The following is a 26773-nucleotide window of genomic DNA, read 5'->3' on the forward strand; positions in this document are numbered from 1 at the left end:
AGCAGCGCGGACTCTCGTTGTTTAACAGCATTTCTCCGCCAGGAATCGTCCAACAATACTTTCTAGGATTCATTTTAAACACCGCTCCTTTGCAGACACATAACACCGAACGACATTTTGTTTGCAGATATTTTGTTAGAGTGGGTTGAACAACTTTGGGACACAGTTTTCGGAGGTGAGGTGACTTCATTTCATCGCGAGCGAAACGTTTTGGGATAAAGGGACCAGCGCTACGAAGAACTACCGCATAGGCTGTTCTCACGGAGTAGTAGTAGAGGTTCACGTCAGCGAGGTAAGATACAAGAAGGTCGTCGCAAAGTAAATCAGGGAAACCACATCTTAATAGTATTTAGGAAGTTCTCTTTCCGCAGCTTTTGATTATTTTACTCTTTTTCTTTTTTTGGAGTGGGCGACGCACGTTCTTTTTTTCCTCTTACGCACAAGTTTTGCAAAAAAATATGCGCGAACTTGTTAGCCAAACGTTGGTAGTTTGGAGTTAGTGCGCTTCGTTGACGGACACCGCTGCACCGTCTGGATATACTGTTATTCGGGAAGTTTTGTTTCTGCATCCAAATCTCTGCTCCGGAGTCTTCCTTATCGGACCAACACTGGCTGTTTCTCAGCCCCCCACCAGTAAGGTGAGCCATTAATTCCTCCGCTCTGATCTAGATTCACTTTATGTTTACGTGCCAAAGGGTTTGGATATTGACCTCCATCGTTGTCATTTTTACTATGTTGATGAACCTCTTGTCCTAATATGGAGGTACTTCAAGAATTGTGGTTCCTAAATTCTTTTGGAGTTAATTTTATTTCTGAAATACAACCACCTGTTTTTGAAAATGTTTGTGCTCTGTAGTTAAGACCGATGGAGAAACTGTCTGTTTACGCGTGTTGCTTTCTCCAGAGACCTCGGTGTCTGTAACACCTCGGTCTCCATGCTTGAAAATAAGAGGGGACAAACGTTTACGCACGAGGCCCAAATGTTGGCTGCAGTCCTGCAAACAAACTCCTTCGGTTTTATATGTGAAGTCACTAGCAGCCGCCTTTGATCAGATTAGATCTCTCGAATCAGACCAGAGAACGCAAATGTTTAAAGCTGCACGTGATGGCGCTATTCCTTTTTTTTCCAAAAATACATTTGAAGTTGGTTTCATGGATCCGTGGGACTTTCCTGAACTTCTTTATTGTCTTGTGAAATGTGTTTGCAGTCGCTATCAAATGTGTTTTATCTCTGAAAAAACGACCTTAGTCGTGTCTTCAGCCCTGTACGATTCACGACACCGGCTCAAACCAAACACTTCATTTCACATCATTTCTATATTTCTTTCAAATCGTCGAACAAATTGCTGAATTAACTTAACCTCCTTTTTAAAATTCTCCGAGGACAGCCATCATTACTACATCTGTCATGAAGTCTGGGTCTTGGGGGGGCAGGCAGTCTGATGTTGTGTAAAGCCCTAAATGTTATGATGTGAAGCGAGAGGGAGAAGATTGATGGTTTAGAAAAGCAGCATGTTCACCAGGAGGGAAAAAAAGGTTTCTCCTCCATATAATGGGAAGTGAGGAACAGTCATGCCCTTTAATTCACTCGGCTGCCCCCCTTTTGCACACAGTTATTGCGACTTGAGATTGTATTTTTATTATAACTAAATCCATAAAGAAATGTGGCGTTTAATTAAATGTGTCCTTGCAACCTTTAGTGAGTTTAGATTTTAGGCAGTTGTTCTCAAGAGGTGTAGGATTTAATTTGATTGTGTGCTTTTCGGATATTTTAGGCTGATTTTCATTTAGATGCAACATGTTGTGTGTCCCGGTTTAACCATCCTTTGGGAAAATATACACAGTTCATGCATACGCTGAAAAGGACTGAGTGTACCTTAAAGCACTTTAAAGCGTCAACCAAATGGCTCCGTCTCGGATGGCTTGACATTGATTGTCTTTACGTTTGAGGGTAATCTTCATCGTGACACCTGAGCTCCCCTCCATGGCCCTCAGGTGGCAAATCACCGATTTCAGTTTGTGAGGCTGCAAAGAAAGAAACCGAAGTTTCTGTTTTTGTGGAAACAGTAGCCTGGGGAGATGGTCTGATGCTCTTATGTCCGCTGAACTGCAGCCCTGTGCAGACTGGCCTGTTGCTGGCTGGGAGTGCAGAGATAACTGGGGGGGGGGGGCTCCATAATTTGGGAGCTGAGGAATTTTATGCATGGATGGCGGTGAACAGTCGTTACGGTGCAGGTCATGTTATGGCTAAAGCCTGTAACCTTTGTCTTTGTATAATGCGAGAAGCTGAATGATGTCTTGCGTGTTCTAATCTGTTTAGTTTAACCCCTTTTATTTGCCAGACTATTGTGTGAAGTGTTACTCTTATACGGGGTTCCATATGCAGCAGAAATGTCTTCTTCCTTTCTGATGCTGCTTTTATTTTCTGACCGGTCACCGTTCATTCACCACGGATCATTCTGGGCGTGATCCATCCATACTTGCGCCGTCTTTTGAGTTTTTAAATCCCAATTTATTTCATACAATTTATATGCAAACTTGCTTTCTAAAAATGTCAGCAACAAAACTCAATGTATTTTTTATTTGGCACACTAAAGAGAGCAACATAACACCAGATCTGTGGATAGATGCTGCTCTTGGTTTTTCAGTTTGAGTGTACCACTGGCTGCTAATTGGTGTAGACTCCCCTGGCACTGCTGTTAAGTGAAGCTAACATAGACGTTTAATAATAGTGGTGGAGAGCTCACAGGTCTGAGATGTGTTAGTCATTTTGACCCCTGTGTCATTTCTGTTCATCCGAATGTGTCCAAAATGATTTGGGCTGTTCAATATATGGAAGGGATCCTTTGAATTTGGCTATTGAATTCAGTAAAATATGTCCTTGGGCAGTATATTTGAACAATACTGTGAGACAATAAGAGTACGCACAAATTAACAGAACATTCTGATTAGTAAACAAAATTATATTTTTATATAGTTCTGCAGCCCAACAGCTGCTGGATTTTTGAGGCCAAATATTGAGCTTGAGACAGATCCTTTTTAGATTTGTTTTTTAAAGAATTGTGACCAATATACAGGCTTATCAGGACATTTAGCCGAAAAACAAACTATGTAATGGTCACAGTTTCTAAAACATCTGAGGTTTTTAGAAAAACCCATCAGCCGACCAATTCTATGTATCTATCTAGCAGTAAGATAATATTGGCTCGGTTGAGCTCTGATGGTAACTATAAATAAAAACGACACTGAAAATATATGAATCGGACAGAATGGGAATCTAATACGTACAAAAATGGAGCCTATACCTTTATTTATTTTGCTACTGATATCTATGATAAGCCAATATCAGCCAATGTGTCGGTCAGTTTCTCTTCTCGATGACTCACGAGGTCACGGTGAGTGTGCCCAGTGTGTGCATAGTAAGACACACTGTGTTTAACGCTTGGCCCCCGCAGCAGCAGAAGATGACAAAGTGGTGTGTCACACTTTTTTAAAGAAGCTGCTTCCTCCTCTCTCAATTATTGCCAGTTGTCCTAGTGACGAGGGCCGAGGGAACGTGGCCGCTCTCTCGCTCTGCGGCTCCTTCTGTCTGGCAGCAGAAGCACTTTTCTTGGATCGTTCCCAAACACTGGTGATGAGTCACCGCTCGCGGGGCCGCGATGACCACGCTCCTTTATCCCCCTCGGACCCCCTGACGCAGCTCAGCTGCTGGAACACTGGCGCTTTTTTAGAAAGTGAAATTGAATTAGTTTTTTGAGGAGAACACAATGTTTCAGCGACGGAACGCTCGCACGAGGGTTTACCTCACAGCTGCATCTGAACATGACTTGTGAGGCTGTAAACCCAGTCGGGGTTTCTTTGACCCAGATGTGATGCTGCTGCTGTTTTACGTAGTGGACTATGATATTTTAGGTTAATTAATGACTCCATTGTTGTGTAGGATCTTCATTCATGGGGCCTGTGTTCTTAGGCTCGACTCGGATAAAAACCAGCATTAGTTTGACCCTTTCCTGACAACTTGTGGGAGCAAATGGTTGCAGGGGGGTCAATTTGGGCTCTGGGACCAAAACCAACTGTTGGGTGATAGATCTCTCAGCGTGGAAATGATGGCCCGGCGTTCTCTCTCTACAGGGGTGTCACGTAACAGGCTGTGTTTTTTTTTTCTTGGTCTTAAACAAATTCCTCAAGGGGGGTTTTGGGCAAGTGTTAATCTGTATGGCCAGATGCTGCAGAGGTTATGATGCAAGCAGATGTGCATGCGAGGGTCACCCAATAGCACTGTGCCCCATTTAGGAGGGTACCGAACATTCTTCAGCCCCTTCAACATTGGTCCAACAGCAAATACATGAACACTGTCTTAGTGTCACGACAGTCTCTGCGAGTTCATACTTCAGTCTTTACTTTGAAGTCTTGAAAGTGTTTCAATTCCCAAGAGCTGAGCAAGATGTATCCAGTGTTTGTTTGCTCGAGCTATCAGAGCGAGCTTCTTATCAGTGTTCCTGTACAAAGAGGCCTAAATGCTCAAGTATCCACCTTGAACCGTGTAGACATACAGAATATCCTATTCTTTTTGGACGAGTGAGGAATTTCCATGTCAACAGAAGTATAGATTGCCATTTATAAAAAAAAATATTTAAAAAAATTCCTTTTTTTTTAAATTGTTTAAGTTTGAAGAGCCCCAAAACGGATATATCGTTCTTGTATACCGACGTTCATTTTCCCCGAACATAGTTTATTTTTGTCTTTAGGTCAAACCTGGACCCTGAACAGATTTTTTGACTTTTTCTTACTCGTAACAAAACTTTTATGACGCTTGCTCACGTGGCCATGCATTAATTTGTTTTTTTATTGCTCTTTGTTTGTTTTTAGTTTAACACTGTGAATGACTCGCTGCTGATGCCTGAATGGAGTTCCAATCGCAGAAAAGCCAACAGTTGTAGCTCCCTCAGCAGGATGCTGATGAGGCCAAGTCTACTTCTCTGTCTGGTTTTATTCGCCCAAGTTCTAAGGATCCAGGGCCGGCCTGCCAACACTCACGAAGGTAAGATGGCTCCATGTCGTAACGCTTCTTCTACTTCATTTGTAGACTGTATTTTTTTAATATCATGTAACCGTTTGAACTTATTAAGTCTGACTTATCTAGACTGTTGCCTTGAGAAGCAGTCCATTGATAATCAAAGCTTTGTTCTTTGTTAAGGAATGTAATCCTAACACACTCCAGGCCTTGGTGAAGTCTGTCCTTTGTAGCGTCAGTGTTTCCTCCACCACCCCCGTTCTCCTGAGTCTGATGTTTGAGTGCTCTTTACTGTGTCAGATGTGGCACAACGGTGTTTTGGACTATTTTTAACTCCTTTTCTGTTTTTCCTGGCTAACTAAACCAAGTTGTGGGAAATCGGTTTTCTTCTCAGACTGAAGTTTTGTTCTAATGCTTTTATTTTGTTCTTAAACTGGACTTTTTAGAGTGCCTATAAAGAATTGAGCCCAGTCTGCCTGTTGCACACAATAACGTCTGAAAAAGGGGAACGAGGCACTGAAATCAAATCCTTAAAAATGTGTCTCTTGGATTTAGTCCAGCGGTGTAATAGCTGCCCGGACTTGTGAGTAGATGGGTTTGGATGTTTACACTTTGGAGTCGGAAGTGGGGAGCAGTAAAATATGATAACAGCTCAAGGTTATAATTAGAGTAATTAAGCAAGAGGGTCTCTCTTGGGCTGTAAGCCCTAAAATAAACTTGGTGCGGCTGTGTTTAAGCCAACACTGGGACAGGGAGGACTAAATGACTCCCATCTCTAGCCTCAGGGCAGCCCCACTACCTAGCAGTCCATGCTCCTCTCCTCCTTTTGTAATGAAAAGGTATTTGTTGTCACTGAGAGAGGCGTTGACTGTCAGGGAAACTATAAATTAGCCTGCTTTTTTTTTTAAGAAAAGGAAAGAAGATGCTACTTTGAGCCCTCCCTTATCCCCGAGGATTGGGTTTCTGAGGAGACTTTGTCTTCTAGGTGAGCCATACATTTCCATGAGGGTGGGGGAAGTCTGATGCATTTACACTCCACCCAGTTCTTAATCACCAAATGGCCAGGTACTATCTATGCGCCTCTGCGCCTTTTCTCCTGCTCCCCCACTGACTTCTTGCCTGGGAATGCTTCACTCTTCCCCCCCCCCCCCCCCCCCACCCGCTTCCCTGCTGGGTGACGGATGGCTTCAGCTGTCGACAAACAATCACAGCAGAAGCATTTGGTTGCATTCCTTTTGTCTTGGTTGGGGAAACGCAACAGTTATATGGAAATAGTCGTGTTTTATGCATGATTCTGTGTTTGTCTTTGTTTTGTGTTCCCATAAGAAAAGAATATCCTCTGAACAAATTCATTTCAGCCATTCAAACGATTACAGCCCTTAAAGTTTTTCTCGGTTCAATAATTCAGAGCAACTTGTTGTTTTGTCATAATAATTTCAATGTCAGCATATGTCTTCTTGGATGTGACGGTGAAATGTCAGAAAGTTGTTTATGTGGCGTTCCCGGAGGATTCATTTGACTGGATGCTCTTCTGTCAGAGTAGATGAGCCGCTGACCCTTTCAGTGGAGGGCTCGTAAAATCTAGACAGCGCTGGAGGCCCAGAGGAGCCTCTGTGGACAAAACAAGTGAACTGACTTCAGGATAGCACCAGATTCAATTTGACTTTTTCCTTGTCTGCATTTATTTCCACTCAAGGGTAACCAACTGGTCTTTACGGTGATGGTGACACAGAACCAATTGTTAGCAGGAAACATAAGAAGTAGGGGTGGAAGCAATTTTTAGACGAAGGCTGTTTTTCTGTTGGAAAATTGGACATCGATGCACAAAGCTACTTTAATTAGAATCTTAAAATGGTGCTTCATTAATGGAACTTCATTATGCCTTTCAAAACGGTAGCAACAATTTAAGATAAAAAGAGACAATTACGTTCGACAAATGGTTAAAGCCATTCAGTAGGCAGGCAATTTTATGCAAAGATAAAGGTATTATAACAATACAATTTTAATATCATCACATAATGCATATCCAGCTGATAGAGGAGCAATCATTTGTCAAATCTTCCACGTATTTCAGAAATGGCACAAAATCTCTAGGTTTGTTTTGTCGCAAAGGAGCTGTACATTTACTGCACGCCTTGGAGCTGAGATACTGTTTTCATCATGGATTTGAATGATTATGCTTTTGTGGATCTAAACATTCAGATGTCAGATTTCCTTTTGTCCGTTCTGTATTTCCTGGTGTGTTGGTTAGCGTGTGTGAGTTTAAATTAAAGGAAGAGAGAAGGCACATTTTCTCCAAAGCTGTTTATGTATCGAGGCTGAGCAGTGGACATGATGTCAAAACTAAATTTGTAAAGCATGAGCCGAAGTTTGGAAGAACCTCACTCCAGTCTGTCTCTTTAGCACAGCTCAGAAACAATAGAATGTTTTTTGTCAGTTATTCATGTGAACTTAGGTCAATGGTAAAAAAAACTGTTGAAAGGAAAGCACGTGTCGTTTGAGTCGAATGGACTACTTTAATCCGTGTTGCAACATGCCTCTGCAAACCATTTTAAAGGTATTTTTCAAACTGTGTGAGCATGCGTCTCCTCAGACAAACCTGCAGCAGAGCAGCCCCCGGTACTCATAACGGTGGTGAAAGAACTACCGTAAATCAATGTGACGTTCCATTCTTTTAAGAAGCCCTGGTTCTGCTGCGTTAGTCATTAAAGCCATAATGTAAGGCTAAATGTAGCTGAACTCATTTGAATGACACACAGTAAGTCATGTCGCTCCAGAGTGTTAATCCATGCCGATTGTCAGGAGGCTCATTTAGGAATGAAAAGCTCCTCCACTGGAGTGCTTTCAGGAGGGACACTCGCTTAGTGAATTTTTTGTGGCTTGCTAATAGGCATTGTCCTATTATTTTTATTTTTTTTGCTTCCTGTCGTTTGTCTATCATCAATCCCCTCTACATGTCCGCCACCTTTTCACTCTGGTGTGGTCAAATCAGCAGAGGAAACCATCGCCATTTTCCTCCACCGCAGAGCCTCAACCGGCCCGACATTACTGCAGTCAACCATCACTCCAGTGAGAGCAGGAAATCCCAGAAGTCATTCACGCGGCATATTGCTTCCTATTCTGTAGCCGGAGTAGGTTCCATAGACTGGTGCAAACTCTTCTCTTTTTTTATTTGGTCTTTTAACATAGTGAGCTTTGTTCCTCCCTATAGTTTAAAAGCTCTCAATGATTTCTTACTCCTGTCACGATGATTTACGTCATTAGGCTGATTGTAAACGATGCCAATCAATTTGTCCGAATGGATGGTAGAACACATTCCAGATCGGTCGCTTTCTGAAAATATGGTCCTTGATCCATTTTAATCCAATCACAGCGGCAGGAGGATTAAAGCTCCTCTGATTGAAAAGAAATGCTGGAAACCTGGCACCTTCCTCATTGTGAAGAGTTGAAACTATATTTACTTTGAGTGTGCTGCTACTTTTAGTATCTAATTAATCAGAAAAATAGTCTTTCTTTTTAGACAGTAGTCTGTTGTTTTGACTATATTGTGTTTATATCTTACTCCACCTTTTAAGTCGGTTGTCACAGAAGCACAAATGGTCCCGACTGTGGTTTACAATATAGCAACAAGCTAACTTTTACAGCTGTTATGGGCACTTTATGATGTCTGCGGCCAGATTAACAGCTGGGATGTTGACACAGACTTATCAGTGGCATCTCCATTTAGAGGACAGGGACAGAAGCATAATGACCCCACACACACACACCACACGGAGAGAGACGTTACGTTTAAGGCTGTAGTCCTAGTTGGATCGCTGTAGTCCATCACTAAACTTCTGCTTTTCCCCCCGTTTGAGTTTGTTTCTGAGGAGAAAGTTGATCCTACCCCCTGGCCCCTTTCTCCTGCTGGGATTAAGGGCCTGTCAGACATATGTGATCCAGGAAATACCTTTACTAGGCCCAAGTGGGGTCACCATAGCAACTGGCACTAGAACCTGCCGCTGCAGGCCCTCGCTCGCTCGCTCGCTCCTGTGCACATGCTCACTTGCTCCCTCGTCCCCTTTATTGTTTGGAGACCTTTGTTGTGAGGGTGGGAGGGATTAGTCAGGTTTGCTGATGCTGTGCTGAGTTTATGCTGCATGGATGTTCTTCCTGTTCTGAGGAAGTGCGTTTTTTTTTTTTTACAAACAGTGGACTTTGAGAACATTTCAGAATAATCCCTTCTTGATGGATTGCGTAGCGTGATGGCTATTTGATTATCTAGTTCTGCTTTTCTTGCTCTAATACCAAAGGGACTATGTAGGAAGGGAGGATGAGTGAAATGACTCAGATTTGACATTGTGGTGCTGCCACAGGGGATCACTTAGTGGCGCTACCTGGCTAAAACAACGATGTAAACCAGAGCAGACACGACTAGTTCATCAATCAGTCGATCGACAAAAAATGTATCTGCAGCTATTTAATATTCATTTGGTCATTGGTGTAATGTCTACTAAATATCTTTGAGTGTTGTTTGGATGAAACGAGACATTTGAAGACATCTTGTGCTCCGTGTCATTTCATAAATGATTAATACAAGAAAATAATCTGTCACTGAATCGATATTGAAAATGATGGGTAGTTGCAGCCTGTCCACAAAATCAGGATGCTAATTGGAACAATGCACCATTTGTGCCTTTTTTTTTTTTTAGCACGGCTGCGTAATCCTAGAGCAAGAATGTCTAGCAAGTTGGCCAGTGACGTTTTCGACCTTTTGTAACAAGACAAACAACACTATCGTGATGGACAACGTGTCAGCGTAATTGTGTTACCCCCTCCCCCTCGTGGACTATGTAGTCATTTAGAACAGGGGGGCTCAGGTGTCTCGCTCCATGACACCTTCCCGCTCTTCAATCCTCTTAATTGAATTTCACCTTCCTTTCCCAAGTAGCTCCTTGCCTGCCTGGCGATGGGGCCGTAACTAATTTTGGATATGATTTGATTTGAGGGAGAGGTTAGGCGGGCTCTTCTCCTCTTGGACCCTGTTGATTGAAGTTATTTTTGCTGATTCTACAGTAAAGATACACCCGTGTATTGTGTGAGAGCTCTGTGAACAGTTAATATTTATTCTTTAGTCATATCGTGTGCACTTATCTTATTGTGAATGACTTGCATTTGTCGTATAGTTAGTTTGTGCCTTTTTAGCTTTTTATGTGCTCGTGGGGCCATTTTTAATTTTTTTATAATTAGGCTACATAAAGAGTCTTGAATAACTACAGAGCTGTCATTAAAAACCACGTCCTCCTGTTTTCCTTAGTAGTCTCTGTGGAAACGCAAGTGGAGCTGTTCACTCTCTATCTCGGGGATCGTCTGGATCTGAGTTGCTTTGCCAAAGACTCCCCCCATGCTGTCAACTGGACCAAGGACCACGTGGCGGCGGTGGTGGATGGAGAACACACTCGCATCCGCAGAGGCCAGCTGGAGATCGAGGCGGTGGAGCTGACGGACTCTGGTCTGTACACATGCACCACCTTCGGCAACCACAGCGTCTACTTCAACGTCACAGGTAAAGTAATAGAAAGATGAATTGGATTGTAAAGAGTGTGCATCAGATACTCACCCCTGGCTTCAGTGTATATGTACATGCTGAAAGATTGTGCCCACACTTTTACGTTTTCTTTTTTGTTCTTAAACATGCTGTGGATCAGTATGAATGGATCTGTCACTTTGTGTTTCTCTAGTTGATACCCTGGCCTCATCTGAGGATGATGATGAAGATGAAGAGTCTTCATCAGAGAAAGCCAAACTGTTGGGCAGTCAAATACTGCTGCGTAAGTGTGCCGCCGATCTCTTCAAGTTCCTAATGCTACTGCTACTTACTCGCTGGCCCAGAGTCACAGGGGTATGAGTAATTGTCACGACTGGTCACTTATTTGAAAGCTTTATTATTCAATTATGGGTCTGCCATGTGCGTGTTGGTCACACTGAGGTGAATGATTTCACTCTGAATCAGAGGGCGTTCACTACCTCAGTTACAACTTCTACACGAGGAATGTCTCCGCTGTGACTAATCGTGGTTAACCTTAGAAGTCATCCAATTTGTCTGTAAAGTGATGAGGACACTTGGGCTTTATCATCTGGCTCTTACTGCCCACTCTGCCCACAAAGAACCCAGCAGCTACCAAGCATGGCAAGCATGAGTTTGTACTCTGACTCCCAGAGCTTTGTTGCCCCCTGACCCGCCTGGCCATTTTGAAGCCACAGCATTTTTTTTATTTAAATAGTTTGTTTGTTTCTTTTTTCTATTCAAAACTATATCTTGCCCCATCCAGTACGACCAAGCCTTGTGACTATAATTTAGAAATCTTTGGGTGAACATGTATTATGTAAGGCTGGGTTGCGGTGGCAGCATGCTCAGTAAAATGGTCTCTACGGGTAAGCCCAGCCACCCTACGAAATGTCATTCTTTCGGTCACAACTCAAGTGTCCGAAGCTGGCTGATATGACCGCAAAGTCAGAGAGAAACTATGACAGCGACGAGGTGCTGCATATCCAGTCTGTGACTCGTTCTTGGTCTGGCTCCTCCCCTGGGGCCAGTTGGCCTTGGGCCATCCTACCAGGAGCTATTACCCCAGACAACACAGCTCCCAGGGACGCAGCATACTCCTCCACCAAGATAAGGTGGTGATTCTCAGAGGGTCATTATGTAATGCGGTCTACAACATCTAGCCTGAAGTTTAGGGTACTTAAACTGAGTTATGTGTCCTCAAGTTTAAGAAAATACACACGTAGCTTTATGTGTTACTCAACTGTTTTTTTTTTCTGTCTTATTCTTTAGCAATGGCCCCACAATGGGCTTATCCAGAGAAAATGGAGAAAAAGCTTCACGCTGTCCCAGCCAGTAAGACGGTGAAGTTTCGATGCCAAGCCAGCGGCAACCCAATTCCCACCCTGAAATGGTACAAGAATGGCAGGGAGTTCAAGAGAGACCATCGCATTGGAGGCTTCAAGGTTAATAATTAAAAAATATACATTTCTTACATTTGTTCCCCTCAGCTTCTTCTTAGTGACACTACACCTTCCTTAGCATGTCTCAGTGAATCTCTCCAAGCTCATTCACCACTCGTCGAGATGTCGGTGAGCTCATCTCCACATTAGATCGCCACCCCCTCCCCTGGAATAAGAGTCACATCCTGCAATTGAAACACAGAGGCAAGTTTCACATTTCACCTGAAAACAATACAAGATGAAACCCTATGCCACAAAAAGGAACGTTGTGCCATCGTGATAATACCTCCAGGTGGGCAATCTTAGCCCCGCGCTTGGATGAAGGATAACGTTGGCTGTCCTCGTTCTGGGTGTCAGTGCATCGTCGTTTCTGTAATTACATCCACGCAGCAGTAAATCTACCGTGGTACTTTAGCCTTGGTTAAACTCCCAAACGGACGCGTACACAGACTGCTGCTGACGTCACGGACGCACCGTAGTTCAGTTTATACTTTCCGCCTGGAGGATGCGTTTCACAGTGGCGGTCACAACTCATTTGCCGGTGCGCAGATATCCGCACAGAGCCTACGGGTTCACCCTCTGATGACAAAATGTACGTGTACCGGTACTTACTAACTGGCAAGGTATAACTTATTTCATACGGTATCTGTGATATAGCATGTGTGCGTGCGGTGATAACTGTATTTCTCAACATCTTCCCATTTCCAGGCAAGCTTTATTCAAATGTGATGCTAACTGCTGATAAAATGTGAGATTATAATGACCGATAAGACTGATGTGGACCAGATCTGTTATATACCACATTTAATTTCCTGTTGGGGGGGAAAAAGGACGCCACTGTAGTAATCTACAATCGAATCAACCATCATATAATATGGCCATTCTTTTTTTGGGGTGGCTGTATAAATATTGTGCTTTCTGTAACAGTTGACTTGCAGGTGTGGGATGTCTGTGCACTAAGAAAGAGCTTTCCCTGCATCTGCTCTTCCCATCAAGGCGTAGGCCAGTCCAGCCTTGTCTCGTGCTGGCCTAGCCCATCTCCCTCCCCAGCTGGGACACATTTAGGAGTTTCCTCTCAGCTGCCTGCCTCCCCCCCCCTTCCTCAAGCCCCCCACCCAGCCAAGCAGCACACTTAACCATCTGGCTGCTGTTTTTTTATTTTTTTTATTATTATTTTAGTTGAGGTGCAAAGGTCTGCGTTAGCGGCCGGCGACATCTCTCATATCCCTCCCACACTCTTGCGTTTATGGCCGGGCTACTATTGTTCATATCGTCTGCATGGAGACGTGCAGGAGGGAGGGAATAATGTAGACCACATGTATATGAAGCCAAGCACAACACATCTGGCAGCTGGACTCCCTCATCACGTTTTTAGCTAAATGAGGGAAACCGTATGGCTCAGTCTGTGTATATGCATGTTTGATGTTGCCATTGCCTTAGAGGTCCGTTGGTTAATCACACACTGCCGGTCTTGGCAGGTTTATGGAAGAAAAACTATAACATGTCTCTGGGAAAAAAAGAGCCAGATATCAGCTGGCGCTAATGATCGGTTGGGGCAGATGTATATAAAACATGTCCATATTTTCCTGTGTTCTTTGTTTGGTTAGACAAAAGATCCGCTGTTTATAACATTGGGTGGTGTCACAGGAAGAGGGAGTAGTGTGTTATCTTGTTATCATCACATCACACGTCATTGACCTTGTTAGCCGAGGCTTTGAAATGAAAAAAAAAAAGATTTGACAATTCATATTAGGAGAAAGCAGAAGGAGACAAAATGCCCGTGTTCTTTAAGATTTTAGCTGTTAAACACGGAATTACAGTCTAGCTCCATGTTGCAATGATTGGCTTCCTACTGGCCTCATTTATGTTAATTCGATTTGATTGAAAACATTTCAGCTTAGATGATGAATAGACGTGTATTTATACGGTACCTTTCTCGTCTTCCGACCACTCAAAGTGCTTTACAATACATGCTGACATTTACCCTGTTCACACACACGCATGTTCATATTCTGCAGAAGCTGACATAGAAGGTGCCACCAGCGCCGCATTCTAATCGAATCATTCTCACAACGATTGCACAGCCTTCAGGAGCAATTTGTGGTGCAATATCTTGCCCAAAGACACTTCTACATGCAGGCTGGAGCTATTAAGTGTTTATTCTTACCATTTCCGTTGTGGAAAGGAAATTTAAAAAATGTGTCAGTCGAGAAATCCGTAGCCACCAACAAGTTAACGGATCTGTGCACCCAGCTGGGGCTTTACCTGCTCTGTCTCATACCATCAGACTAACAAATGCAACATATTTCACGATGAGCAGAAGTTCTATCTGGGCTTTATGCCAGGCCAGCCACTATAACCTTTGCTTTCCCCCCCCAAATTCTTAGGTCCGTGACCATGTCTGGACCATCATCATGGAATCTGTAGTACCCTCTGACAAGGGAAACTATACCTGTGTGGTCGAAAACCAGTACGGCAGCATCAATCACACCTACCAGCTCGATGTAGTGGGTAAGTGTTCACTGTAATCATGTTGTTGCTGTGTTACACTAGGATCCCGCTTTATCGATCGTGTTTAATAACCCGTTGAATATTCATGAGGCTCTAGAGTCATGTTTGAACAATTCCACAAATATCTGATTAACCAGTCAAATGTGATTTGTTGTCACAACAGCACAGCGGGGCACGGCCTTGTGTAGGGGGAGCTGGGTCACTTTGTCAGCCGTTTGTTAAATAAAGCCTGTGTACTTGTGGCGTGAGTGATGGATCCATGTTGAGGAGAGAAGCGATTACTCCTCTAGGAACTGCTCGCTCTTACACGGCTGGTTTTTATAAATCACAGACCCACTCCCTCAGTCACTGTGGTCCCCTGGGCGTCTCCTGACCTCCAGTAGAGGTCCAGACCCTGGTGAGCGTTGGTATTGCTTCAGCGAGGGGAGAGTTTTGTCACCGACTATTTGCTAAAGCGCCACCAATGTCTTGGTCAGAAACGCCTGGCCAGTTGAAATTCTTCCAGATTCTTGGCTTGTAAATTTACTTTGGAGTTATCGGTCATCAAAATGGAGCAGCAACATTTCATTTCACGGTAACCGGTCCAGATTAGATAACGTAGCGTTGCTATTGTGGCCAACTCTTAATAATTACAAAAGCAGCTCATAGCAAAAAAAACAAAAAAACAAATTGCCTCTTTTGTTCTCAAGATAAGAAATTTCAATCTGTAATTTACACAATACAGGTGACCTTGTTTGCCGTCTACCCCGGCATTTCCAGTAACAACGCCGTGACGGAGGTTTTATTTGGCTTGTTTGACAATCGGTCGTCTGTGTACTTTTTAGTTATTGCACGCATTTGTCTTTGATATTGCGTGGTTGCTTCACTGCTCGCCTAGTCTGTAGACTGTGTATAAACAGGGTTCCCACTGACCAGGAAAAGCTGGGAAAGTCATGGAATTATTAAAATCCTTGAAGGTTTTGGGAAAAGTCATTTTTATTGTGAAATGAATTGTTACATAGATCTTCTGTGGAGAACCGTTCACTTAATATCACATAGAGGCAAATGTATTTTCTGTAGCCGTTATGTTGCTGCATTCGGTTTTTTCAGATTTAAATCTCGAAATTAATTTCCAATCCAATGCATTAAGAATACACTGATGGCACAATCAGTTTTGTCTCCCCTTATATCAGTGCCAGACTGATAAAGATGTTTGTAAAGCTATTTTGAAATAAAATAATGAGCAGTGTATTGACTGTGCCTGTAGTTTGAAGTATTTTAAGTGAATATGAACAAAACTAACTATTACAGATTAAAATGGTTGCTGTTTAGTTTTGATACAATAATAACATTTGGACTATACACTTCTGTTTGTGTACCTAAGTTGTGATTGTTCATGGACATTTTATTGTGAGTCCTTGAAAAGTTTGGAGGTTTTGTCCATGAAACTGTGTGGTGGGAACCCCGTACAAGCCTGTGTCATCTGTCTATTTTTGCGAGGTCACAGTAGGTGCATCCTCTGCTTATCACTACCCAAGATGATTGGGATTGGTTTATCAGGATGATAATGTGTGAACCAGACCGCTGTTTAGCGCTGGCAAAGCGCTAACACCGAGAGGTCCTGCAATGCAAGACGACTGCTCGCCAAACGTCTTCTAAACTAACATTTGTGTATGTTCTGATTGCGTTGCAGAGCGTTCTCCCCACAGACCAATCCTGCAGGCTGGCCTGCCAGCAAATCGCACCGCAGTGGTGGGCAGCGACGTGGAGTTTGAGTGCAAGGTGTTCAGCGACCCTCAGCCTCATATCCAGTGGCTGAAGCACATCGAGCTCAATGGAAGCCGAGTTGGTCCTGATGGTTTACCGTATGTCCGTGTCCTCAAGGTAGGAGCTTTCTCATTGATCCTGCAGCAACTAGCCAGTATAGATAACTGTGTTAATGCTAATTAGGAAAAGGGAGGGATTTGGATTAGATATGTCCTCTATTGCTATGTCAGTTCTTTCCTGAGACAGCCAAGAATTATGTAAAAGGTTTCCAAATTGCATTCAATGCAATAAATTACCTTTATCTTGCTATTGTAACTCTGAACACAACCCCAACAAATTGACAAATCTTTCCTGAATTCTCTACTCTAATTTCATGTTTGTGTTTTGCTACTTTTTCTTTCTGTGCTGCACATGACATGTTTTTATTTCCAGCATTCTGGGGTCAATAGCTCGGACGCTCAGGTGCTGACCCTCTACAATGTGACTGAGGAGGAGAGCGGAGAGTATATATGTAAAGTGTCCAATTATATAGGAGAGGCCAATCAGTCGGCCTGGCTGACTGTCACCAGATATGAGCCCACAGGTAACCACCACGCAGCAGTACAGGGGAGGCGCTTCTAGGACCACCTGGAAAAACTAGGGCCGTATAACTCGAGACAACCTCAGCTGTTTCTCTCCTCCCTCCCTCCCTCCGTTTCTCCCTCCCTCTCTCCTGCCTCAGTGCGCCTGACTGTAAATGACGCTATGGAAAATTCCCAGCAGAACAGTTGAAAGTGTTTAGTCTCAGGTTAATGTTGGACCCGTTCTCATTCCTGCCCCATGCCTGTGCTGTGCCCTCCTAATAAGGGCCTCTCTTGCCATCTTCTTCTATTACTCTCACTCCCTTGCCCTTCAAAGTCCTCCTTTCACGGCTCACAGGCTCTCTCCCCTTTTTTGTTTTATTTCCAGCTGTCCTCTGAGTACCTATCGGAAGTATGAGTGTGGATTTGAGTGTGCCCTGTTCTGCTGTGGAGTTTTCCATGTTGCCCATCTCTTGCATGTAGAGATGAGACTGAGGTATTTGATGTGGTGGCTCAATGTGGGGTTCAGAAGCGCAGAGTCAACCTAACCTGCTCCTCCACTAACAGATACTGGAGTCCCCTGCTGGGGCTCCCGGTGGTACTTTTTTGGGCAGATGGTGTTTAATCGTGGAGGAGAACACTCCTCCATCTCCTTTCTCTTTCAGAATCCTTTACTCATGGTTCCCTTTCCCCTCTTGGGCCTCTTGTTGGGTCTGCTTCCTTTGTTATTTTCTAGACCGCTGGCCTTAACACCACGGACAAGGAAATGGAAGTCCTCCAACTGAGAAATGTGTCTTATGATGACGCTGGGGAGTACACCTGCTTGGCGGGCAATTCTATCGGGTTCTCTCATCACTCTGCATGGTTGACCGTTTTTGAAGGTATCAGTGGTTCTGTCTCTCTCCTATTTGTTCACTATTTCCCTTTTTCCAACTCCAGCCTGGCTGTCCACCTTCACATTTGACAGAAAAGGGTCTTGTTCGACTCTAGTTCTGTCGAAAAATGTGAGAGGAAGCCAGAGCGAGTTACGAGTACTCAAACTCGCCCTCTCTCTATCCTCAGCATGGCTCCTGCTCCATCAAAGCTCTCTAGATGGGAGAGTATGAGCCATGCTCTGCAGTTTCTTCAATGGAATCAGCAAATGCCAAACAACCCAAGAGCCTTCTGAACCTGATCCACCATGACAAAAACAAATCAACATATAGAAACAGGCCAGTAGTGTTGTAAAAACAAGACCACATACATAGAGGTATACACTCACAGAAATATTTAGGCCTGATAATTAAGATTTATGTATTTTAATTGCATTTAAAATTTCCATCCATTTGGATGACATAGTTTTAACACAAATAAACTTAATGTGATGTATGTTCATTTGTCAAACGTAAATGAAATTCGTAAAATGTATGTAATAATACTAATAAGCCCAATGTGTTTTGAATACACAGTATCGTTTTTTATGAATAAAACCGATGCGTTTCTATTCTCCCCACAGTCACAATACATAAAAAAACAAAACGTGTTACTATGCACAGTTGTGTTTAAAATAATAGCAGTGTTTAAAAAAAGAGAGTAAAGCCCAAAATCCTTATAATAGCTTTTATTCCCATGGGAACACTGCACATTCTATTCCAAATCAAAACATGAAGACAAATGTCTGAGATGTATTACTTCACAGAAAGTGAAGAAAAAGGAATATTAGGCTGTTCAACAAAATAGCAGTGTCTGCATGTGTCTTTACAAACTCAACAAAGACAAATATTTAGTTGTATAACCACTGTTTCTGAGAACTGCTTCACATCTGTGTTGCATGGAGTCAACCAACTTCTGCCACCTGTGAACAGGTATTCCAGCCCACGACGATTGGACTACATTCCGCAATTCCCCTGTTCACTGGTGGCAGAAGTTGGTTGACTCCATGCAACAGTGGTTATACAACTAAACATTTGTTCAGTGATTTGCAGGAAAGCTATCTTCAAGCATTTTTCAGTTTATACAGTAAATGTTTGCATTTGTCTTTACAAACTCAGACACTGCTATTTTTTAACAGCCTAATATTCCTCTGGTTTAATGGCGTAGGCCATGTAGATCTTTCATTTGAGGGGTTGTTTGGCAGCTCTGATCATGAACTGTCTCTCCCATTCTGCTCTTTAACTGGTGTTTGCATTCGATTTGGTGTAACGCTGATTTTCTTTGACAACTGCTACAAAATGACATGTATCCCTGATGTCATTTCCTGCTGTGAACACAGCGGCATGCTCTGATAATTGGCAGTGGATGTGTCTCATTCCGGAGGGTTGGAATGGGCATTTGTCCAATTATCAAGCTTGCTTGTCAGTCAGCCTCTTCACACAAGTGCAGCTCACTTGTGTTGCCGGTGTTGGTTAGGGGTGTAACGGTACACTTCGGTCAGTTTGGCACCCTTGGTTTGGGATGCATTGTTCAATATGTAGTGCTTCCAGCACAAATTACTTGCATGTGATATATCTCCCAATAGCAGGAAGCAACACAATGCCATGTCTAATATTTTTCATTAGTAAGACTTTTATTAGTATTCGGGAAACTTTAACTGCAAAAACAAGCAATTTAGTAATATTCAGAATAAGCAACTCTTAGCAGAATTTACATCAACGCTTGAACAAGTAAAGCTGTTAAATAAATAGTTGTGCATTGAGAAAAGGATGTTCATGTTCAGGCATTATGCTCATTCATTCGGAAGTGTTTTTAGCAATACACCAGACAGGAATGAGCAGCTGTTTGAATTGAAAGTTTTCAAGAATAAAGAAGAGGCTTAATTCGTTCAACAGCATCATTAATGACCTCAACAGGTTGTGAGTTTATGAGTGGACCGGAATGCGTTTTTCTTCTTATTTTTTTGCGTTTTTTCTAACTGATTAGTGAGATCTAGCTCCTGTGCCCAACGCCAAGCCATCCCAAGCCAAGGTATGCGTCTTTTTCACTGAAATATGGAGCCCATTACACCCCTAGAGTTGGTATGAATAAACGTCGGTGTTTTCACTGAATGGGAGGAAAAAAACAAGATCTGAATTGGACAATTTATTTTCAAAGTGTTAGCATTTTTTTTTTACACATATGTTGTTTTCTTAAAAGAGATTTTGTTTATTACCAGCACCAACTCGTTTTAGAATAGTTTTTCAAATGGAAGTCAGAATTGGATATTTTATTCAACAAATCGAGCAGTTAAACTACTGTACTGAGCTCATGCTTTGTGTTGTGCTGCTTTTAGACCTACAAGTGTGTGTGTGTGTGTGTGTGTGTGTGTGTGTGCAGTGTTAATACTCTGTATGAAAGTCAGATCCTTTGCACACTGTTAAACTCTGACATATCTATTACTTGGTCCCAATCAAAATATTTATATAAGTGTGTTTTTAAGAAAATGTATCTGTATCAAGCAATGTGTTGAATTGGGGTCATTTGGCTTTTCTCCAATTATTTCTCAGTGATTCATTGACTAATTCTCATATGTACAGTGAAGGCCTGGGCTCCAATTTCTTTCCTTTGTGTCAAAGGCTCTGGTTTTTAAACAGATCAGCTGTGTGGATGGTCAGTTAGGTTTATGTGTGTTGCAGTTTACTTGAAAGCATGGGTATGATTGGTGTGATTATCGGGTATATAAAGTCAGACTTTCTGTGGTAGTCTATTTTCATGGATGACAGCTGACCCCACCCCTCCCTGCCCCCTGTCGCCTTGCATTCCACCCTCCCCCATCTAGCGGTCCCGCACTATCCTCCAGCCAACCACACCTACCTGGAGGTGGTCATCTACTGCGTGGGCTTCTTTTTCATCGCGGTCATGATTGCCTTCGCAATTATAGGGAAGATTCGCACCTCCTCAAAGAAGAGTGACTTCAACAGTCAGCTGGCTGTCCACAAGCTGGCCAAAAGCATCCCGCTGCGCAGACAGGTAACAGAAAGTAGATAGGGGGTTTGGAATATTTATACCTTTTCATCTCTTCTCTCTCTCTCCATATGCCATTTGTTGAAGTAATTTGTAAATTCAATGCTTTACAATGTGTTTTGCGCTCCTTGGCTCAGCTGCTAACAGAAAACTAAAAGTATTTATTCAAAGGGCTTTCAGGTTCATTGTAGCGCCTTAAGGTATTGTACATAAGGTAAGTATGTGTATTTGAAGAGTATTTCTTCTCCATTCGTATGGTGCCTGACTGGTTTAGGTGATTTTAAAAGGTCCTACATTTGATCAACTACTCTAGTTTTAATTTTCTTTTGGGCACTGTTAACTTAATAAGCTCTTGCTGCTGGTGTCTGTTCCACTACGAGAGGAGTAATGTCAGTCTTCTTTTCCTCAGGTGTCTGTGGACTCTAGCTCCTCCATCCACTCTGGAGTGATGCTGGTTCGTCCCTCCCGCCTCTCTTCCAGCGGATCTCCAATGCTGTCAGGGGTGTCTGAGTATGAACTGCCCCAGGATCCCCGCTGGGAGCTTCTCCGGGACAGGTATGTCCAGGTCAAAACCTTCAGACAGGGCCAGAACATAAACTGAACTAAACCTAAGAAAAGCAAAGTCTCTAAAATTGAACTTACGTTTAGAATCAACGTTGAAGCTTCAAAATGAAAAGCCAAGCGTCACACGCGCATAATGCAGATTTGGAGTTGAACTCCGCTGACTGTTGACTGTCTGATGTTTCTTCTTCTCCTCCTCACAGACTTGTTCTTGGGAAGCCGCTGGGTGAAGGCTGCTTCGGTCTGGTGGTGATGGGAGAGGCGCTGGGTCTTGACAAAGAGAAGCAAAACCGTGTGACCAAGGTTGCAGTCAAAATGTTGAAATGTAAGTGAGCTGTTCTTGTGGGTGAACCGTAGACCTGGATTGATTGGTACTGAAACTAACAAGATATGTTTGAATAAGCTTTGCAGAGAGGAAATCGCCTCAGTTTAGATGTTAAAGAAGCATGAAGTCAATGCTCAACTGTGACGAGCAGATACTAAGAGATATCTGCCACTGGATCCCAGCAACTTTGCAAATGGGAGAGCAGAGTACAAATTTATGAGAACCCTTGACATCCTATATAAAACAGTGTTCATTAAACTGCACGGAGGAGTGAGGATGTAGGGAAAGTAGCATTTATTGTCTCCTACTTTAAGTGCCTTTCCCCCGGGAGCGATCTCCAAGACAAATGCCAGCCTAACTGCAATAGTTGCAATGTTGGTGTATATACTTTGTAGGATGATTATTGTACGGTCGTTTTGGCCTTTTTCACCAGCAGAACATTGTCTAATTGCCCTAATATGATTACTCCCTACAGCTGACGCCACAGAGAAAGACCTATCGGACCTGATTTCAGAGATGGAGATGATGAAGATCATTGGGAAGCACAAGAACATCATTAATCTGCTGGGAGCCTGCACACAGGATGGTAGGACCAGACAGTCAGGGGTCTGCTACTGACCTGCCCTGCTCCGGCCAACACACACACACACACACACACACACACACACACACACACACACACACACACACACACACACACACACACACACACACACACACACACACACACACACACACACACACACACACACACACACACACACACACACACACACACACACACACACACACACACACACACACACACACACACACACACACACACACACACACACACACACACACACACACACACACACACACACACACACACACACACACACACACACACACACACACACACACACACACACACACACACACACACACACACACACACACACACACACACACACACACACACACACACACACACACACACACACACACACACACACACACACACACACACACACACTATGTTGTCCAGACAACCATGAACGTTACTGTGAGAGATGTGTAGAACAGCATGAGTAAACCAATCTGACACCAACTTCCGAACTCGCAGATTGAATCGACCACGGCTGCTGCCGCTTCCCTCCAATCATCCCTGACGAAAAGCTAAAGAAAACTAACCTCTACTGACCCTGCAGTGCACACCGCTCTGCTGCTTCCACCCTGAAACACAAAGCTCTTTGTCCACTTTACCGACTGTTTTGACATTGAGTTGTATCTCGGGTAACTCATTTGCGCGTCTCTATTGATCCCGAAGTATTTACAACATCTGCCGTGAACTATTCAATCTTACACATTCTCACTCACAAAGGCAAGGGATCCAATTGATCTCAATGGCCTTGTGAGTAGCGTTGGGACGCTTTGTCGACGTCATCGCTTACAAAAATGTTATTTCATAATTACTTATTGCGTTTGATTGTTTTTAAGAGACGATGATTGAATAAGATATTGAAATATTAGTCGGACAAGTTTTTAATGTATGTATTTGTTATGTCAATCAGGAATTAAATGTTTATTGTAATCTATGAATTGGTCGATGGATTAATCGACTCATCAAAAACATCTTCAGGCGCAGCTTTACTTTTGTGACACCATCAGTCTTAGATTTCATTTTTAAGTATTTGGTCATGTGCACACTGAATACTCCCGCTCCCATCACAAAGATTATTTTGGTGCCCTTATAATAATTGTATCAGTGCTGCCATCAATTACACTAAATAATGCCCGTGTCCCAATTCAAAATTGTATGTTACGTGGTCTCATTCTATGGCGATGATTTAGAGGTGATTTATTCTTGTATTTGCTTTTAGGTCCTCTGTATGTGATAGTAGAGTATGCATCCAAGGGCAACTTGCGGGAGTACTTGCGAGCTCGGCGCCCACCAGGCATGGAGTACTGCTACAACCCAGACCAGGTTCCCGTGGAGAACATGTCCATCAAAGACCTGGTGTCCTGTGCTTATCAAGTGGCCCGAGGCATGGAGTACTTGTCCTCCAAAAAGGTAACGACAAAGGACAAGTATTCATCCTCAACCTAGGTGTAGAAGGGTAGAGAAACGCATCTCTATGCAAAATGTACATGCCTTTGAATGGTAAATATTCTCCCGCGGTTCGGGCCTTGTATTTAAGAAGCTGACTCTCAGGACACCGGTTCAGTCTTACTAATGTCTGTTGTTATTCCTGCAGTGCATCCACAGAGATCTTGCCGCTCGCAATGTTTTGGTAACGGAGGACAACGTGATGAAAATAGCGGACTTCGGCCTGGCGAGAGATATCCACCACATTGATTACTATAAGAAGACCACCAATGTGAGTATTCTCACCATTTGTTTAGCACACAGGCCCATGGACAATCCTCAACACTGTAGCCCGTAACATGCGTACCTCTTTCCACAGGGTCGTTTACCCGTCAAGTGGATGGCCCCCGAGGCTCTGTTTGACCGGATATACACAAACCAAAGTGATGTGTGAGTATCGCATGTCATCATTTCTTTCTTTATGCAATGTGAGGAAAGCATGTAGTCGTGCAGATAATGTAGACGACTGACTGTTTCTGTCGGCAGCTGGTCATTTGGGGTTTTGCTTTGGGAGATCTTCACCCTGGGGGGCTCTCCATATCCCGGAGTCCCAGTGGAGGAGCTGTTCAAGCTGCTGAAGGAAGGTCACCGTATGGACAAGCCCTCAACATGCACTCATGAACTGTAAGGAAACACGACGCACCTAAAATCAAACATGTTCCTCAGATAGATGGAATTCTTAATAGCTATTTCCCTGCATTTCCTTATTTGGTAAGGTTAAACTAATCGGGAGAATATTAAATGGTACGGCATGGCCAGATGCATTGTAATTGTCTTTTTTTAAAAGATCTTTTATTTCTTAGCACACTAGACACCGCACGTACTGCATATGATCACTACATGATCAAAACAGCCCTGTATTTATGACAGCTGCACTGTTGTAATCGCACTGGATTGTTTTTCTAGCAAGTGACGGTTAATGAGTTGCAAATATAATGCTGAGAGGTTTTCTGTTTTTGAGCTTGCCTGGTCACAACCAGACTCACTCTGAACCAGATGTTGCCTACTTCAACAGTACAACTATTGAGGGGATGACGTGGGTTATGATTTAAACAATATATTGTCTCGATTTCCAAGAGAGTAAGCCAAGTTTATCGCTTTTTAAAAAAAGTAATTTTGAAGGTGACAAACAATCTGTTGTGTCTCATGCGTGGCAAAAACAGTTTGGCGTTAATATTTGTATTTGCCATGTTGTTGTATATCAGAAAAATTCCAGGTGCTTAGCAACATAATAATGACCCCGACCATTGTTTGTGTGACGGCCAATAAAAGGAGAGGCTCACACTCGAGTGAGCTCCAAATGGAACATATTGGTGTTAGATTGTCACCTTCCAGCTACAGCTCGATGTTTACAACCACTCCTCACAAGAATTTAACAGTCACATGTGGTAGTTCTTTTTTTATAAAAGGATAAGGTCATTTTGACTGCTCAATTTTAAAATCTCTTGATCTCTGCAGGTATATGATGATGAGGGACTGCTGGCATGCTGTGCCTTCTCACAGACCCACATTCAAACAGCTGGTGGAGGACCTGGATCGCTGCCTGGCCATGACCGCCAACCAGGTCAGTCCGCCTCTCCTCATCATGCAATGATGCAGCAGAAATGTCTGTTTTGGAAGTGAAATGTGTTTATATATATTTTTAGTTTTTGTCCTCTTTGTTGCCTACAGGATTATTTGGAGCTGTCGGCGCCTCTGGACCAATATTCCCCCAACTACCCGGACACCCGCAGCTCCACCTGCTCCTCGGGCGAGGACTCTGTCTTCTCCCACGATGCCGGAGCGGAGGAGCCCTGCCTGCCAAAGTTCCCTCCCCACTCCAACGGGGCAGCCATTAAGAAACGCTGATACCTCATCTCCATTCAGAAAAACATTGACATTTCCTACGCTCCCTGCCTCATGGGGTTGTACTCTACCCCACATTCCCAGAGATGAAGCTAAAAAAAACACTCCGTGCTCTGTGGGAAAGGAGCTTGGAGAGACACCTCGTAGAACGTGTTGGCGCACATGGACTGAGGAGTGCAGCCGGTTCCACGGTTCTTGGTGGTGATGATGTTTATGGGGCACTTTGTATTAACAGGCATGGCAGTTTGGCACAGTGTCAGAAAAAAGAAAAAAAAAGAAGAGCAGACTCCCACTCTTCTCTCCACTTTGGGCATTCCACGGGTCAGGAGAATCGAAAGGACTGACTATGATAATGTCAGGTTTTTGTTCGTTTTGTTGTTTTTTTCCATTCATGGTTGTTTCATCAGTAGTGAAGGACAATATTCTGCTTTTCAGACCAAATCCAGAGAATATACTACCAAGGGACCTGCAGCACCGTGGTCCTCTGGAGCATTCACTATCTTCTTGTAAATACAGTTAGAAAATTATAAATATGAATATATATTTACATTGTACTCTTATTTTTATTACCATCATTGATTTATTTTCTTTTGTACAAGGATGCTTTTGTTTGATCCATTTTTTAATATAGTCTGTAGGGGCGGTTGTTACATAAGAATGTCTTTAAATTGCTGAGGATTACATGGCCAGTTATCTTATTTTATCACGGCTTTGATTCCCCTAAACTTACTGCATAATCATCAATGAAAAAATATATATTGGGTTTTCTATTTTTTAACTGTAAGTGCTTTTCATGACAAACCTGCAATACAGTAACTCAGTGTTTGGGGTTTCTCTCCATCAGAGGAGATTTATGAAAATATGTGTTGTGTGTCTGACTGTCTGTATGCTGGATGTATGTGGAAAATGTTATCTTGTCTCATTCAATGTTCCTTCATTTCAAGGATGGTCACAACTAAATATTCCTGGTTGTATGCTATGCTTGTTAAAATCCAGAGTAATTAGCTTCAGTCAACATCATGCACTTCCACTTGTGCATGCCTTCCATGTGATGAACTTATCTTCTGCTGGAAATGCTTTAACAGGAGTTACGTTTGCTGCCATATCACTTCTGATGAAGGGTTGCAGAACACGTATGTCATCGTAAAAGGATTACATTAAATAAAATGCTATCG

General features: G+C 43.1%; 1 protein-coding gene across 8 annotated transcripts; it reads left to right on the top strand.

Annotated features, from left to right (window-relative positions):
- On the top strand, positions 1-26773 carry fgfr1a (fibroblast growth factor receptor 1a). Of its 8 annotated transcripts, none has more exons than XM_079270560.1 (18): positions 1-638; positions 4870-5041; positions 10311-10559; positions 10735-10824; positions 11832-12004; positions 14389-14512; positions 16185-16375; positions 16691-16841; positions 20552-20748; positions 21146-21291; positions 21501-21622; positions 22098-22208; positions 23488-23678; positions 23863-23985; positions 24073-24143; positions 24240-24377; positions 25212-25317; positions 25400-26773. In XM_079270560.1, the coding sequence occupies exons 2-18, from the start codon at positions 4897-4899 to the stop codon at positions 25589-25591; spliced, it is 2520 nt and encodes an 839-aa protein (XP_079126686.1). In that variant the 5' UTR covers positions 1-638; positions 4870-4896; the 3' UTR covers positions 25592-26773. The 8 variants fall into 8 exon arrangements, with proteins under 8 accessions (XP_079126686.1, XP_079126691.1, XP_079126689.1 ...); XM_079270565.1 differs by having other exon boundaries at positions 25425-26773; XM_079270563.1 differs by having other exon boundaries at positions 20552-20742.

Source organism: Melanostigma gelatinosum (assembly GCF_949748355.1).
Source record: "Melanostigma gelatinosum genome assembly, chromosome: 6".
NCBI classification, from domain to species: domain Eukaryota; kingdom Metazoa; phylum Chordata; class Actinopteri; order Perciformes; family Zoarcidae; genus Melanostigma; species Melanostigma gelatinosum.